General features: G+C 34.8%; 1 protein-coding gene across 4 annotated transcripts in view; it reads right to left on the bottom strand.

The window, feature by feature from the left end:
• Window positions 1-18,229, bottom strand: part of rudhira (breast carcinoma-amplified sequence 3 protein rudhira) — a 120,143-nt gene that overhangs the window by 26,024 nt on the left and 75,890 nt on the right. For 3 of the 4 annotated variants that reach the window (XM_089105432.1, XM_089105434.1, XM_089105433.1), the window contains one exon: window positions 2,225-8,266. The exons of the other annotated variant lie outside the window; for it this stretch is intronic. In XM_089105432.1, coding sequence (XP_088961558.1) covers window positions 5,910-8,266 — 2,357 coding nt within the window. In that variant the 3' untranslated portion in view covers window positions 2,225-5,909. Of the gene's footprint in view, window positions 1-2,224; window positions 8,267-18,229 lie in introns of those variants that run through there. 4 annotated transcript variants of the gene reach the window in all.

The following is an 18,229-nucleotide window of genomic DNA, read 5'->3' as shown; positions in this document are numbered from 1 at the left end:
AATGCCAGAAATGATCTTTATGCGAAACAGAGACGACATACGATGTAACTAAGTAACGTTATGAAACTTAAAATGTAATATGACTATATAACTCGTATTGTTAGTGAAAAAAACTATACTTCAACTTGTGTTATTAGTTCAACTATACTTCATTTTATGTATCAAGTTATTATATAGACATACAGATACATACATTTAAAATATACGGATTATACTATACTATATACTAGTGGCGGTTCTAGACCTGGGCAGGGGCAGCTGTTCTCCAAGTCTTACTGACATCTGACATTGAATTCCTTTTATTTTATATTTTTACAATCCTATGGTATACCTTGTCCCCCCTCAAATTACGAGGCCTAAAACCACTACTATATACATACATATATATATATATATATGAACTATATACATATACTGTATGTGCCCACCTAAAATAAATATATATATATATATATATATATATATATATATATATATATATATATATATATATATATATATATATATATATATATATATATATATATATATATATGAACTATATACATATACTGTACGTGCCCACCAAAATTACGAAAAATACCTACTTTGGGTATTTTGATTGAAAATACCGAAAAATAGTTTTCTGTATTTTCACTGAAATCTTAAAAAACGACAAATTCCTTCCAAATATTCTGAAAAGCATACTTTGCCCCAAACTTCCCTAAATTGTAGCACATTGACGCCACTATCAGAGAACATTATATATATATATATATATATATATATATATATATATATATATATATATATATATATATATATATATATATATATATATATGTATACTATATACATATACTGCATGTGCCCACCAAAATTACGAAAAATACCTACTTTGGGTATTTTGATTGAAAATACCGAAAAATAGTTTTCTGTATTTTCACTGAAATCTTCAAAAACGACAAATTCCTTCCCAATATTCTGAAAAGCATACTTTGCCCCTAACTTCCCTAAATTGTAGCACATTGACGCCACTATCAGAGAACATTATATATATATATATATATATATATATATATATATATATATATATATATATATATATATATATATATATATATATTATATATATATATATATATATATTATATATATATATATATATATATGAACTATATACATATACTGTATGTGCCCACCAAAATTACGAAAAATACCTACTTCGGGTATTTTGATTGAAAATACCGAAAAATAGTTTTCTGTATTTTCACTGAAATCTTCAAAAACGACAAATTCCTTCCCAATATTCTGAAAAGCATACTTTGCCCCTAACTTCCCTAAATTGTAGCACATTGACGCCACTATCAGAGAACATTATATATATATATATATATATATATATATATATATATATATATATATATATATATATATATATATATATATATATATATATATATGAACTATATACATATCCTGTATGTGCCCACCAAAATTACGAAAAATACCTACTTTGGGTATTTTGATTGAAAATACCGAAAAATAGTTTTCTGTATTTTCACTGAAATCTTCAAAAACGACAAATTCCTTCCCAATATTCTGAAAAGCATACTTTGCCCCTAACTTCCCTAAATTGTAGCACATTGACGCCACTATAAGAGAACATATATATACTATTGACGCCACTATATATATATATATATATATATATATATATATATATATATATATATATATATATTGAACTATATACATATACTGTACATATCCTGTATGTGCCCACCAAAATTACAAAAAATACCTACTTTGGGTATTTTGATTGAAAATACCGAAAAATAGTTTTCTGTATATTCACTGAAATCTTCAAAAACGACAAATTCCTTCCCAATATTCTGAAAAGCATACTTTGCCCCTAACTTCCCTAAATTGTAGCACATTGACGCCACTATCAGAGAACATTATATATATATATATATATATATATATATATATATATATATATATATATATATATATATATATATATATATATATATATATATATATATATAATATATATATATATATATATATATATATATATATATATATATATATATATATATATATATATATATATATATATATATATATATATATATATATATATATATAAATAATACTATATAAATTTATAGATTATAAAGTTTTTATAAAGACATTAAATTAAATGATGACTGTGAAATAAGTTGGATAAATTTAATTAGGTTAATACAACCAAATATACTCTAAAAATAATTTGATATATTAGGCCCTTTATTTCAACGATAAACCAGATTCTTGATATAAGATTCAGAATTATCGGTGTAAAAAAAGGCTATAAAATTGGTCTGTAAAACTGGACTCTCGAATCAGTAATTATATACATCACAATTTACAAACCCACAAGACCCACAAACCAGCAAAATCAGTAATCTAAAAACAAAATCTAAGTTTTTGCTATTTCTAGTGATTTTTATCTTGCCTAAAAACATAAATCATTAAATCAGCACACAAATCACTAGATTATTGAAGAAAATCACTAAATCAACCAAGAAATCACTGCCGGATGGCGAATGGCGACCTTGGCGGAATAGCATTTCCATGATCTAGATTGTAAGTTGAACACCATAACTTTACAGGTCAGATTATGAATTTACCATTTGTCAGAGGAAAAGGATCATTTCTAGTAATTTTATTAATTTTTAATGATTTTTTATGGCACTAAATATAGAACTAAAACTTAAGGATATCCATCAACAATTACAAAATGCTAGGACAAGGATAAGCAAATGCTCTAAAAATATATAGCACCAAGACATCATTTTCTTTGGTATTGTTTCAAAATAAAATCCAAAGAGACATGTCTCGTGTGAAATAAATAAAGTATATGAACGTTAACAAAATCAAATTAACTTAGTGATTCTCGCCTAGAACTTTCTCAACAATATTTCAAGGCAAAATTCAAACACAGATTCTACAACAAGATGAAAAAAGGCAATATAAAAGCTTTAATTTGCCTTACTGAATAAAATAAAAGCTGCCAAATAAATTTTAATTAGAATAAGATAGTATATCGAGTTAAATCAAAACTTTTTCACCTAGTACTATTCTTTTATAGATCATTTCAAAATAGAACTCAAAGAAAGGTGACACGACCAGATCGAAGAAAAAAAACGTTTGAGTATTTTCAAACTATGTTAATGAACGACAATTAATGAAATAAGAAGCATAAAATAATTTGTTTAAAATAAAATAAGTTAGTAAAATAAAACAAAATTTAAAGTTTGCCAACAGCATTGCTTTCAAATATACAGGTAGGCGTACACAGGTCAAACCATTAGGCTTGTTTGTGCGGGGGAGGGGAGTCCTTCCACTTGAAACCTTATAAGTTTGTCAGCCCAGTGGCCTATTTAGTGGCATATCAATTGTAAGACCTACAATCCCGATCTACAGTTCTAGCGATGTTGGATCAACCATCAAGGAAGCCAATTGGGGGACAGAGGACTATTTTCCTCTCCTAGGTTTTACAAAACCTCTTTTTTTGCATTTTCATCAAAATATCTCGAAAAAAAATGCCCGAACCTAAATTTAGAAAAAAAATGCCTATTTTGTATCTTAGTTCCGAAAACTTGAAGCACCCCCCCCCCCCTACATATTCGTTGATTAACACCACTGGCAGCCACCCCCTAAAATGGGCGGTCACTTTCCATAATTTTGTTGAAAATCGGATGGCCATTCACAAACACCAAAGGCCCAAGCTGGCATGTTAGCGAGAAAAAAAAAGTCCTGAGCCCAAGAAGCCGGAAGCGACTGCTTTGGTTTTACCTATATATTTTTTATATTTGTTTTGTGTGCTTTTTTTATATAGGAAAGAGATGAAAAAGACCCCTATATCTAGTTTTTGGAAGCAGCAAGTGCCAAATTGAAAAAAGTAACGTCGGTGAAAAATCAACGAAAAATAGGCTAAAAACATATGGGACCAAACAGACTGAGAAAATGTAGCTCTAGTATAAAGATTTAGCTGTCTTTGGGAATAAAAAAAAAAACTGTTAAGAATTGAATTTTACGAGCCAAAAGCATTGCCATATTTAACTAACTAGTTTTGCTTATTTGTTTTCACGGTTCAACATGGTAACAGGTATGAAAATGGCACTGTCCAAAAAGCTTCAGGATTCTGAAACAACCAAAATGGAAATTGCAAAACTTGGAAGTTTTCAGACATTAATAGACATAATATAAAATCACAGAACAAAATATTTTAACCTCCTTGTTACTTTAAGGGATAAGAGCTCAGTATGACAAAAGTTTAAAACATTACTACAAGCTAATACGACAGAGCAGCCATAGCTGTATACTATAACTGTACGACTGTGCAGTATCATGTATATGACTATTTATTATAACCTACTAGTAGCAAAGTCTGTAAGACAATAGGCTTAACACTCAAAATTCGTAGTCACCCCCCCCCCCCCCCCAACAAATCAATCACGGAAAGTTTCAACTCGATCCTTCAGCCATGAGACACAACAGGGCTGACTTACTAAACTATAACTTTAAAAATACTCATTTATAAAGAGGAAAGATCCCCCATCCCTTTAATCGGACTGTTTATCCATATGCACAAATAAACAGAATAAGACTGATGTTTTATCTACAAATACAACTTACACAAAAATGAATATATCATACAAATTAGCCTTATATTAGACTCAGTCTAATGACCTCGAAATCGAAAGTCTAATGCTCTATCATTTAGGCCAGCGCTTGATGTTTCTATTGAATCAATACACAAATACAGACGGTTTCCTATCAACGAGTCTTCTCTACCAGGTTTCAACCCGCTAGAGAACCTGTAACGGTTAGCGTCCGCTCAACTCACCTAACGGTTTTCAACCTGCCCAACGGATTCCTATCAACAGGTTTTTCCAACAGTGTCAATCATATATGATAGAAATGTAAATTACTCCTTGTTATAACTATAGGGTATAACTGTATGATAACTGCATAACAATAACAAAAGCGTATTTCATGTTAATATCCAAATGGCAATATCCAAAAAAATAGCAGTTTTTTTTTACGTGAAAAAGCAGAGCTTAATTGACAACTTTGAGGGTTTTAAAAATAGAAAAAAGGGAGCAAAATTAGGCGGGAAATTTTGACTTTCCAGACAGGTGTTTGTAATTTTTGGGGAAAGAAGGGGGACAATACTTCGCAACAGCAAAAGAGAAAATTTTATGTATATTGCAAGATATTGTGGTAAAAATATATCTGGAGGAGGCCCGGGCCAAGAGGTCCCCTCCTTCGTACATATCTACATCCTGTTTTAACTTTTCATCCATAGGAAATCATTACATCACTAGGCATTTTTTAAGTTATTTAGAGGCAAATTTTGAGTGAGATGGTTCGTGGGAGGAATTCTTTTTATTTTCTTGGCTGTTTAAATAAAATAAACACGTAATAAATAAAACTGGGGCTTAGAAAGCATACAAATTTACCTAAAACTAAAATGAAAAATAATGTATCAAACTCTCAATAAAAATCAAATTTAACCTGTAGGCTATAATTGATTTTGACTTGTACTTCTCAATTTTTACTTTATTTATAACAAAAGCTTAGCATGTATTGCCTCGAACTAGTTATATTAAATAGCTAAATTAGTTCTAATAGCTGCATTGAGGAGGAATGAAAGAAATTCCCTTTCATAAAAATGTTCTGATACTCCCCCCCCCAGGAAGGTCAGACCTGTGTCCACCTATGCTTATCTACACTAGTTTTATGTTATAAAACTGATTTAAGATTTGGTTCATAACCGATTCCAAACAAAGAAAGAAAAACGAAAAGAAAAAAAAAAAAGAACTTTGTTGTGCTTAACTTCTTGATTTGACTTTTGTTAAATTACGTTACTACTATTTCTTTTTTCCCTTTCTCTTTTGCTTTTTACTTATTGGTTTCAAGTGAGTTTCAACACCTTCTTCGGGCACCACTTTATCACTTTCATCACTATTAGTTGTTTTCTCATATGAATGAGCATCGACTAGATTCTTATCCAATTCACAAGCCGCACCAGCACTATAGTTCTCATTCAGAATTCTAGGCTTTAAAGCACATTCTGCAGTGACATCATGTTTGGACAAGTCTAAATCTCTCCTAGCTTCTGATGAATCTTTTGAGAAGTCTACAGCAAGATCAGGGATTTCAGAATCTTCAGAATCAAGGTGAGTTTCAAATTGCAATGGACGGATTTCAAATTCTTCAGAATCAGATGAGCTGGCCTTTATTACACCGCTCCTGAATTCAGATTGATTATCTCTATGAACATCAACCGCTTCTGGAGGTTGGTCAATTGATATATTCAGATCTAGTGAATGAAGCTGAACCATCGGGTTAACCATCGGGTTAATTTCAAATTCGTCAGATAAGTCACTGTGATACGGGTCAATCAGATCAGACATCAGCTTATGGGCAGTGATTAAGTTATCACTAGATATATTTAATACTTCTGATTCTATTTCCGAAAGTTGTTCTTTATTTTCTGGGTTAATATCAAACTCATCAGATGAGTAATTTTTTTCAGAATTTGGATTGATCTTAAATTCACCAAAATTCGAACCTTGTTCAGGGGCAATGATTATGTTATGGTCGAACATATTTGAACCTTCTGGTTCTGTTTCCAGGCGTTGGTCTTTAGTTTCTGGGGTGATATCAAATTTATCAGATGGTTTATTTTCATGAGAACTTAAATTGATGCTCAAATCAGCAAAATCAGAAGTCTGTTTAGGGGCAATGATGCAGTTACGATTTAATTCTGAAGCCTTTGATATTTCAAATTCTACTTCAAAGCGACTCTCTTCTTTTTCTGAACTATTTCCAGACACATCGAGCGAGCTACTTCTCTCAGGATTTAGAGTAATCTGAAATTCAGCATAATTAGAAGTCTCTTCAGGGGCAATGATGCAGTTACGACTTATTTCTGAAGCCTTTGATATTTCAGGTGCTAGTTCAAAGAGATCCTCTTTGTTCTCAGAACTGTTTTCAAAGAAATCGAGCGAGCTATTTCTCTCAGGATTTAGAGTAATCTGAAATTCAGCAAAATCAGAAGTCTGTTTAGGGGCAATGATGCAGTTACGATTTAATTCCGAAGGCTTTGATATTTCTGATTTGTCATACAATTTCTCTTTATTTTCTGGGCCACTTTCAAATACGTCGAAAGAGTCGGTTTCCTTTGGGTTTAAACTAATCTTTACTTCAGTAAAATCAAAAGTTTGTTTAGGGGCAGTGCTGCAGCTATGATCTAACTCTGATATCTCTGCTATTTTTGATTCTACTTCAAAGGGTTTCACTTTATTTCCAAGTTTGGTTTCTGATTCAACAGACAAATAATTTAGCTTGGAATCAAAATTGGGGTTAAATTCGGCACAATCAGAAATCTGCCCCGTGGCAGTAATGCAGCAAGAACTTAACGTATACGATGCTCCTGATTCGAATTGTTCAACCTTTTTATCTGAATTAGCTGCAATAAACTTGGGAGAGTTAACTGCATTATCCTCTACTCGAGTAAATTCAGTTTTAATTAAACCCGATTGGTTTTCCGAGTCGTTACTTTTTTGAGTCATCGGAAACTGATTGGTTTCAGAGTCGTTACTGTTTTGAGTCATCGGAAACTGATTGGTTTCCGAGTCATTACTGATTTCCTTTTCAAAACAGATATTAGGTTCTGTAACTAAAGCTGGCGACACAGAGGAGTCATTAGTTCCAACAAAGTTTGAAGTCCGTTCTGATAACGAAGAGCGAAATTCAGACTTGTCAAATTCAACTGGAAAAATGGCCGGCGAATAAGTTTTTTTGGATTCAACTTTGGAAACTATATTCGCCATATCCAAACTTTGTTTCTGAGTTTCCGAGTCCCGTTCTAGGTTGCTTGCCAAACACGATTTATCAGCTGTGACGCTGATCTGCGCACGCTTAACTGCTTCACAAGACGCATTTTTCGTAATCCCTATGTTTCTCACAGTTGAGTTTTCTTTATTGGCACTTGGTTTAAATATTTCAGCCACTTCTGGACTGGTGCCAAAATCTTCAAATACGTCACTAAAATCTTTATGTATCACTGGCTCTCCACGATTTTCTTCAACAAAAAGCAAATTCAACTCTCCTTCTCTGATTGGTCGAAACTCACAAGGGCGTGCAATATATTCACCTTGTATAGCTGGCGAGTGGGTGGACGCCTCTCCAGATTCTGCATAAAAGTGGACCACAGCACCGCCTTGAAAATATTTCGGTTTCAGAATTTATCCGCAAAAAGTCATGCAATGATAAAAATTATTAGGTCACTAAAGGGCACGTTTCCAAGTTAAAGGTTAGTTCATTAAAATAAGAGTCAGGTAGCAATCAAATCACAAGATGACTAAAACACATATACACAAGAAGAATAAGAAATTATATGGCAACGCGAACAAGTGAAAAGATGTCACGTATCTGATGATCGATTTGAAAGAAGTGAATAGAGCACGGAACTAAAACAAAAAGCCAAAATTGATAAGCACACAAAATATACTTAAAATTCACCAAGATTTAAAGACTCAAAGTAAAATAGTCAACGAGATGATTGACTTTCATCCTAACTATGACTTTCATCCTAATTAGGATGATTTTCATCCTAACTATGAACAGTTTTGTTCATCCTAACCACGGGCAAGGCTCTATCCAGGAAAGAAAGTACCAGGTTTCAACCCCCCCCCCCCACAATTTTTGTTAAAATAGTCAAAGAGACAATGTTAAAAGGAATGTGATTTTCATCCTAACTATGAACAGTTTTGTTCATCCTAACCATGGGCAAGGCTCTATCCAGGAAAGGAAGTACCAGGTTTCAACCCCCCCCCCCACAATTTTTGTTGTAAGACCCGCAAAAAAGTACCAAAAAAGCGTATATACTATTTTTTTGATGCGTTTTGTAGAAAATTCCTTTTGTGCCCCCCCCCATCTGACAATGTGCATGGGACAAATTGAGGATTCAGGTTAGGAAATATTCGAAAGACAGCAGGAAGAGGTGGAATATGGAAATTAATTTTTCAAGCCCTGACATATTTTTTCATACAGATTTTCCTATCATATTTTTTAAAGAGATAATTTACGCACACCCCCTTCATGTATGCAAATATGGGCCAAATCATAATAGCTTGCATTTACATATATGGTTATTTTGAGATAATGATAGGCAGCGCCATAGCACTGCCTAAGTAAAGAGCAATATGGGCAAAATTTTTTATTTATTTATTTTTTTGACCAAGGCACTACGTATAGAAGGAGTTGTCGTAGAAACTTCGGAAGGATTTCATTCATTTGGAAATAAAAAGTTACAGTGCCCTTTTTAAGAGTCAAAAGTAATTGGATGGCAACCCCCCCCCCCCCCAACCACGCCCTTCATTTCTCCAAACACATTCTATTAAATTTCGATATAACCCTTTGTTTATCATCGTAAAAAGGTCCACTAATTATGTCTTTGAAGATTTTTCCCCCCCCCCCCCCCCAGCCCTCAGGGCAAGAGCTATAAGTTATGCTAGTTGCCCATTACTAACATATAAGGTTTCTATGGAAGGGGCGTTCCTAAAAACTTCGGAGGGGCCCATTCAAGTGAAAGTTGAAAGTTCTAGTGCCCTTTATAGGAGTCAAGAGTGATCGAAGAGCAACTAGCCCCTCTCCACCAACACCCTCTTTTCCCCAAATGCATCCAATTGAAATTTTGAGATAGCCATTTTGTTCAAAATATTCCAAAGAGCAAATAACAATCCCTCCAGTATTCAAACAAACACCCAGAGCCAGGAGACTAGGGTTGTAAATTATACCCCGGGGGCATATACGGTTTTTATGGAAGGGATGGTTCTATAATCTTTGGACGAGGCTCCTTTAGTTTGCAATTAAATCCCCCCCCCCCAGTACTCTTTTCCCAAATGCATCCGATCGAAATTTTGAGACAGTCATTTTGTCCAAAATGGTTCAAAATTATATAAAAATGCTTCCAGGGTTGATACAGACCCTCAGAGTCCGGGGACTGTAGGTTGTGCCCCGGGGGCATATAAGTTTCTTTTTTATTGAAACTGGAAGTTCTAGTGCCCTTATTAAGAATCAAAAGTGATTGGAGGGCAACCAGCCTCCCTCCGAAGCCCATCATTTCCGAAAACAAAATACAATCAAAATTTTGAGAGGCTGTTTTGTTCAGCATAGTTGAAAAATCCGGTAATTATGTCTTAGGAATGTCACCCTCTCACAGCCCTTAGAGCAAGGGCTATAAGTAAGGCAATTTGTCCATTGTTTACACACAATATACGCTATTCAGAAAGGTAGGCATGTTTGATCTTTACTTTCCAAAAACACGAAGGGTATTCAGGCGAGCCTTTCAGAAAATGTTGAGGGGAGTGTTGACGTAAATCAAAACATGTGATGTGCATATGGGTTGTCAAAAGAGCTTAACTCAAGAATGACTGAGTATATTAGTTTGGAACTTTCAGAAAATGACAAGGGAGATGATCAATTGACCAAAAAGGTTATATTTGCACATTACTACTACTACTACCACTCGCTTCTGTAGCGAGTATTACCAAGGCTGAGGATATTGAAATGAACATCTAAGGAAACGTCTAGGGGAAAATTTAACTAAATCAAAACATACTATGTGTACACAAACTGTCAAAAGGGCGCATCAGCAATATTTTTGGAACGGCTTGCCGTATCAAGATGAAACTTCCGGGATATTATGAGGGGGATGTTCAACTGACCAAAAGGCAACATGTACGTGCTACTACTGCTACTAGTTTTACTACTACTAGTAGAACTGCTACTTCTACTACAACTACTTGTGAGGCTAAGAGTATTAAGATGAAAATTTCAGGAAGGATATGAATATACAGATTATCAAAAGGGCAAATCGGTAATGTCAAAGCACCGCTAATTGTATTAAGTTAAAACTTCCAGGACTCGATGAGGGGGATGTTCAACTGACCAAAAGGCAATATGTTAATACTACTGATGCTACTAGAGCTAGTGCTACTACTTTTAATACTACTACTAGTACTGCTAGCACAAATACTACTACTGCAACTGCTATTACAACTATGCCCAAGGGTGTGAAGGCGAAATTTTCAGGGAATATTGAGGAGGGAGGGTGAATTGAATCACAACATGCCGTCTGTATACAAGTTTTCAAAAGGCAGTATCAGCAATATCTTAGGAACGGTTTAGTATTTGAAGTGAAAACTTACAGGGCTTGTTGTAGGGGATGTTGAAAAAAAACAAAAGACCAGATTTGCATCCTAATGCTTCTACTGAGACTACTACTACTACTACTACTGCTACTAAGGCTACTACTATTAATTCTACTACTACTACTACTACTACTACTACTACTACTACTACTACTATGACTACTGGTACTACTACAGCTGCTACTAAAGCTACGGTTATTAAGGCGAAACATTAGAGGAATATTGAAACCGTATTGAACTAAATCGAAGCAAACTATGCATATACAGGTTGCCAAGAGGACATATCAGCAATGCTTCAGGAACAACTTATGTTATTAAGTTGAAACTTTCAGCGTGTGTTGAGAGGGATATTGAAGAAAACCAAAAGTGCTATGTGCAGACTGCTACCAATGCTACTACGGCTACTACAACTATTGCTACTACGCAAGCTAAGGGTATTAAATTATACCATACTATTTGTGTCGAGATTTTTAAAAGCGTGTATGTTGTTAAAAAATGTTGAAAAATTTTCTTCAACATACACATGGCAAGCCAAATTATGTATTCTTACAGAAAAAAACCCGAAAGGATTTAAAATGTTAATTTCTTTTTCCATGAAAAAGACTATGTTAATAAAAAAAGAACAGATATTAATTTAAAAAATTTTTTCAAAAAAAAAAAAAAAAAAAAAAAAAAAAAAAAAAATTGCTCCATTAAACCAAAAATGAGCAGAAATAAATTCAAACAATCTTTCAAGCGTAAAACTATCACAAATCACCATCAATAAATAAATGAAACCCAAAAGGAACAGAAATAAATATGAGTAGGGCTGACACCCTCCGTGCCTTCTGAAGACCAGGACATAATTTGCACTTTACTGAAATAAAACAAATGAACGTCGATTGACAGTTCAATATTCATATTTTGATATTTATTTCTTAAAGTCCTAATAATCTTCGATTTGTTAAAGTATCTATTTTGTTTTCAGTAAGTGCAAATCTAATTCTGCAAGTCCATTGCTTCGAAGTAAAGTCTTCTGTAGTAAAGCTCTTTTGTAGGTCTAAGTCTTTCAAATTCCCCAAGTGTTTCAACTTAATTTGTTTATAGAAATTGTAAAATTTAACTATTCCAGTATATTATACAAGTGTATGTGGCTATAGTTTAGCTCTTCTTTCATAGAGCTTACAAAATAGGACCTGGAAAAAACCGGGCTTATCATAGGCAGCACAATCGCGCTGCCTAAGTAAAGAACGATGTTGGCACGATTAGACCCCGGCGCCGCGCCGATGAGGGAAGACCGGCGGCGGTGGGGCCAAAAACAGCACGCCGCGCCGCGCCACCGCTAAGACGTCGGCGGCACGCCGCCGGCGCGATCAATGTTGACCGCAAACACTAATGTTTTCATCAGTCTTTCTCAAATCACAGCTTAAATTTACAACAGATTCAAGCCTATTCATGAGTTCAAAGATTCGCCAATCGCTGGCTGAAAACTAGTCTTCCTTGTTATTCATCAACAAAAGTAGATAACTTGTGGAAACAAAATGGATGTGACGTTTCAGAACCCTTGCATAATACGAATAGTTGAAGTATCTATTAGCTATGTATTCTTAACATAAATAATTATCGAAATTAGTAGTATTTTTCATCGAACATTACTGCATATAAAACTTCAAATACCATATCACAAAATTTGTCAGTTATCTGGGTAAAAACTTTGAATATAACTTTAAACTTAGAAGCTTAATTTTTTCATAATGCCCTTTGCCTATATCTTTTTTGTCACCTTTGAAACAGTTGAAATTTAAAACAGCCTTTGGTATTGTTTTTTTTTTTTTGCTCTATTGGATTCCTAAGAAGCCTTCTTGTAATAAAAACTGGTTTTTAATAACAATTTAAGAATGCATTTTAAAGTTTTTTTTTGGCTTCTTTATAGAATATATGTCATGTAGGCTAAGGCTGAACTACTGCTTTCTTATTGCTTTTGGCTGCTCTTTCGGATATTATTCATTTTTTCTTTTGGGGATTCATTCCAAATTATAAACTGATAAATACCTAATATCAGTCAAATTATAAATCGCATCTAAAAGGAGTAAATTTATCAAATTGAAAAATACATGATGAACACTTCATATGAGAACACTTCAATTACAATGACACAAAAAAAAAAAAAACTTAATAGTTTATTCGCTATGAAGAAAAATGAAGTTCCAGCTATTTTCTTAGGTAAAAAATGAAAAGCCCATCCGTTTTAAGTGTAATTAAATGAAATGATATGCAGACTGAAATAGCTCCAGGAAGATGTTGAAATTTTCATCCTAGTTCGTCACTTTTAATCCAAGCAAAATGTTAGGACACTTAGTATTAGTTATTGAGTTTAAGCTTTGATTTCCAAATGCTCAAAAGAATTACCAAATTTAAGAAAGTCAAATTTAAGAAAGGTAGCAATAAGTCACCTGCGGTCAAAATACTCAAAGACTCCTCTTTGATCCCCACCCAGGCTCAAAGCTTCTGCTATGGTCATATCCATGGAAATCTCCGAAGAGTTTCTTTTTAAATTAGCTTTCAAGCGTAGTTAGGGGTTTTTAGACTTTATTGCTTTTCTTCAAAGCTTTGAAAAAAGTGTTATAATATTCCAAATGTTACATTTGTGCATATTTTTGGTAATCATTTGTGGGGTGATCGAATTTTCTAAACCACTGTAGATACGTAAGAACGTTGCAACATCTAGTAGCCTGAGGTCATAAGGCTTTCAAAGACTCCTCCTTGAACCTCCCAAATTGAAAGCTTTTATTATGACCTGGCCTTTTAATGTAAGTTAGGCACTGGACCAAGGGCTCCAGTGATACTCGACCGCAACGTTAGGTGGGAATGTCGATGATATTGCTTTCGTCACACCAATTTGTTTTAGTGTGAATCTGCCTGGTACTTATGAATGAATGTTTTCAAAGTAAGCCCATTTCATCAATAATAAAAGAGCGAATTGGAAGCATATGTCCCTTTCCCTTAGGACGATAAAACCATGCAAGTGTTTTTTCAAGTATAACTCACGAAAATCTTGTTAATTTTGTCAACTTTTCAACTTTTTGGCATCCCTGCTTTCAATAAAAAAAATCAAGTTACTATCACTTAAATATAATAACTCCCTATGCCCCCCCTTCTGGATACCATCTTGATAGGATACCGTCTCTGCTTTAAATAAAAAAAAAGTAATTAACTTATTGGCACCCCTGCTTTAAATAGAAAAATCGAGGTATTATCATTTAAATATGATAGCTCAATACCCCCTTCCCCCCCCCCCTCTGGATAACACCTTGATAGGATGCCGTCTCTGTTTTAAATTAAAAAAATCAACTTTTTGGGATCCCTGCTTTCAATATATAAAATTTCGAGCTATTATCATTTAAATGTAATACCTCCCTACCCCCTCCCCCTCTGGATACCACCTTGATAGAATACCGTCTCAGCTTTCATTAGAAAAATAAGTTACTTAATAATTACCTAGGTCACTATATGGTTCAAACAAACACGCGAAATAACCTTAAACAGCTTAGTGTTCCTTGAATAAAAAATTGAGAGTATGAGTAAAGAGGTACAAAGACAACAACAAAATATCGAAATTATTCAGATATACCTCAAATTATTGGAAAACTGAGTGATAGATTCGCCGTGGCATTCAATAAGATCCAAAGAATATAATTGAAAGGCAGCACACACAAAAGCCAAATAAGGCCAGTATCCTATGAGAAATCGCATAATACCCAAGACAATGAACACGTCCTAATGGGAGGCCCTGGGTCTGTAAAAATATCTCAATGGTTCCCCAGCGAATTTGATATCATTTTCTTCGGTCTACACTTTAAATGAAAAAAAAAAATTGTCTTTTTGGCATCCCTGCTTTCAATAAAAAAATGAGGTATTATCATTTAAAAATGATAGCCCCCTATCCCCCCCCCCTATAGGCAATAATTTACAATTTATTTATGAATCATATTTTTAAAGTAACTTCGGTTCAATCTTTAATTCCCCAACCTTGTACATAGCTTAGTCTATAGCTAAATTTTGTCTCAATCGAAGGTTATTTTTTTAGGGGGGGGGGGGTAAAAATGTTACATAATGAAGATTTTATTTTCTATAAGACGTTAAAAAATTTAGTATTAAACATTAAGAAAATCTTATCTAAAAATAGCAAAAAAAAAAAAAAAATCTGCAAACTTACAATTCAGCTGTAGAAACAATCTGTTGGCTGTCAATTTCAAAATCCAACAAAAGGCTGAAGCTGTATAGTAGTGAATGCGTTTAATAATTCTATTCAACTTGAAAATAAAATTCTGAACTACGAATGATGTAAGAAATAGCCATTTGGAAACTGCATTCGAAATGATTTAAACTCATTTCATAAAGACGATACTTTTTTGTCAACATATGAAGAACTGTGTATATTGCAATATTTCCAGTAGCATATTGTATCTGTCTGGTTTTTATGCAAAGTAACAAAAAGAGAGCAAACCTAATGAACAAAAGAGCAGTGAATAGTTATAGCGTGAGAAGCAATGTTAGGCATAGAAATTCACCGGTAATAAATCATTAGGGGTGGCACCGTGATTACTTGAGTTTCGGGAATTCGGGGACCCAAGTTTTTTTTCGGGGTGACGCATAGATTTTCGGGGATATATCCAAAATTCGGGGATAGTGCAACCCCTGCTTTGATTTCTAATCAGGAAAATTGACATACTAAACCACACGAGAAGGAAAAGCTCCGACTTTGCGGTTGACACAATAAAAAATTGCCGCAAAAATAATATATAGTCGACCGAACGCCGCCACCTCTTCCGGCGGCGGCGTGCCTGCGGCGCGCCGGCGGCGTTACGACACTTCGGCGGCGTTCAACCGGGCGTCTCATCGGCGGCGTTCGGTCGATCCGCCAGCGCGGCGCCGGGGTTTAGGCACAATGTATTATTTATTTTATTTTTTTCTTTAGACCAGGGCACTTCGTATCGAAGGAGTTGACGTAGAAACTTCGAAAGGACTCATTCGATTGGAAATTGGAGTGGCTTGTGCCCTTTTTAATAGTGAAAAGTGATTGGAAGGCAACTAACACCCCTTCCCCGCCCACCTTTTCCCCAAACACATCCAATCAAAATTTTGAGACAGCCATTTTGTTCAACGTAGTTGAAAGTTCTGGAAATTAGATCTTTTAGGATAACAACCCCCCCTCCCCAAAGCCCTCAGGGCAAGGGTTGTAAGCTATGCCCTGAGGGCATATAAGGTTTTTACAGTAAGCGTTGTCAAACAAACTTAAAAAAAGGCTCATTCGATTGGAAATTCAAAGGGCTAGTGCCCTTTTTAATAGTCGAAAGTGATTGTAGGGCAACTAACCCACATCTCACTCCCACCTTTTCCCCAGACACATCCAATTAAAATTTTGAGACAGTCATTTTGTTCAACGTAGTTGAAAGTTTTAGAAATTAGGTCTTTGAGGATGTTTTGGAGGAAGGTTTTTGAAATTATGTTTTTGAGGATGACACTCCCCCCACAGCCCTCAGGGTAAGGGTTGTAAGTTATGCCCTGGGGGCATGCCAGGCTTTTCTTACAGAATGCGTTGTAGCTAAAACTTTAAAAAGGAATCATTCGATTGGAAATTGAAATGGCTAGTGCCCTTTTTAATAGTTGAAAGTGATTGAAGGGCAAGTACCCCCCTCTCACGCTCACCATTTCCCCAAACACATCCAATCATAATTTTTAGATAGTCATTTTACTCAACGTAGTTGAAAGGTCCGGAAATTATGTCTTTGAGGATGGCAATCCACTCACAGACCTCAGGGCAAGGGTTCTAAGTTATGTCCTGGGGCATATGTGGTTTTTATAGAAAGCGTTGTCGTAGAAACTTCAAAAAGGGCTCATTCGATTGGAAATTCAAAGGGCTAGTGCCCTTTTTAATAGTCGAAAGTGATTGGAGGTCAACTAACCCCCCTCTCACGCTAACCATTTCCCCAAACACATCCAATCAAAATTTTTAGATAGCCATTTTATTCAGCGTAGTTGAAAGGTCCGGAAATTATGTCTTTGACGATGGCAACCTCCTCACAGCCCTCAGGGCAAGGGTTGTAAGTTATCCCCTGGGGCATATTTGGTTTTTATAGAAAGCGTTGTCGTAGAAACTTCAAAAAGCGCTCATTCGATTGGAAATTGAAAGGGCTAGTGCCCTTTTTAATAATCGGAAGCGATTGGAGGTCAACTAACCCCCCTGTCACGCCCACCAGTAAACTGCAAAATATATTCTGGCCTTGGGAAGGCATAGGGGTTTTGAGCCCTACTCATGTTAATTTCTGCTCGTTTTGAGTTCGACTCGGTTATTTATTCAAGTCCTGGTGTCACTAGTTATTCGGCTTGAAACGGTGGTCAGCGGTATGACTCTGTAGGTTCAGCCAGAGTCGACCCAGCTCCAAATAGGTGCCTAAAGAAATCCGGGAAAAAACACTGGAAGTCTCAGATTATTTGCCCCCAACCACACGTTCGACTCCCAGTCTAAGGCAGTGAATCAGGAGATCAGCACCAGCGCTAAACAGACCATTGGTCAGCATACGAAAAGCTTGTTTTATACTGTCAATCTATACCAGCATTTGTCTTCTGCCAAATCGATCAGGAAAGTTACGCTTAATAGAGCTCCGTGGCAATATAGCTTTTTCGCTAATTTTCTAGTGATTTTTCACAAACGTTTTTTATTTTCAAACTGCGCGCCCGCTAAGTACTAAAACTGCATGGCGGCGTATGGAGATCTTTTTCGTTAAAAATTGAGTTCCTGGGTTTTCCTAATTTTCAAAGACGTTTATGGTTGAATAACTTACCACTTAAACAAATTAAAGAATCAAATTTCATTTTTGGTGTCCTTAGTACTTAAGTCAGTGCAATCGATACAACCAGTTATTCTTCGAGCTTAACCAGTTATTGTCGAAGATTCAAATGACTTTATTTTTAAGTATGAAAGAATA

The sequence above is a fragment of the Artemia sp. Qi Xiang Cuo genome, chromosome 19 (genome assembly GCF_049724085.1).
Source record: "Artemia sp. Qi Xiang Cuo chromosome 19, ASM4972408v1, whole genome shotgun sequence".
In the NCBI taxonomy this organism is placed as follows: Eukaryota; Metazoa; Arthropoda; class Branchiopoda; order Anostraca; family Artemiidae; genus Artemia; species Artemia sp. Qi Xiang Cuo.
This window is presented reverse-complemented; position numbering and strand designations above follow the sequence as displayed.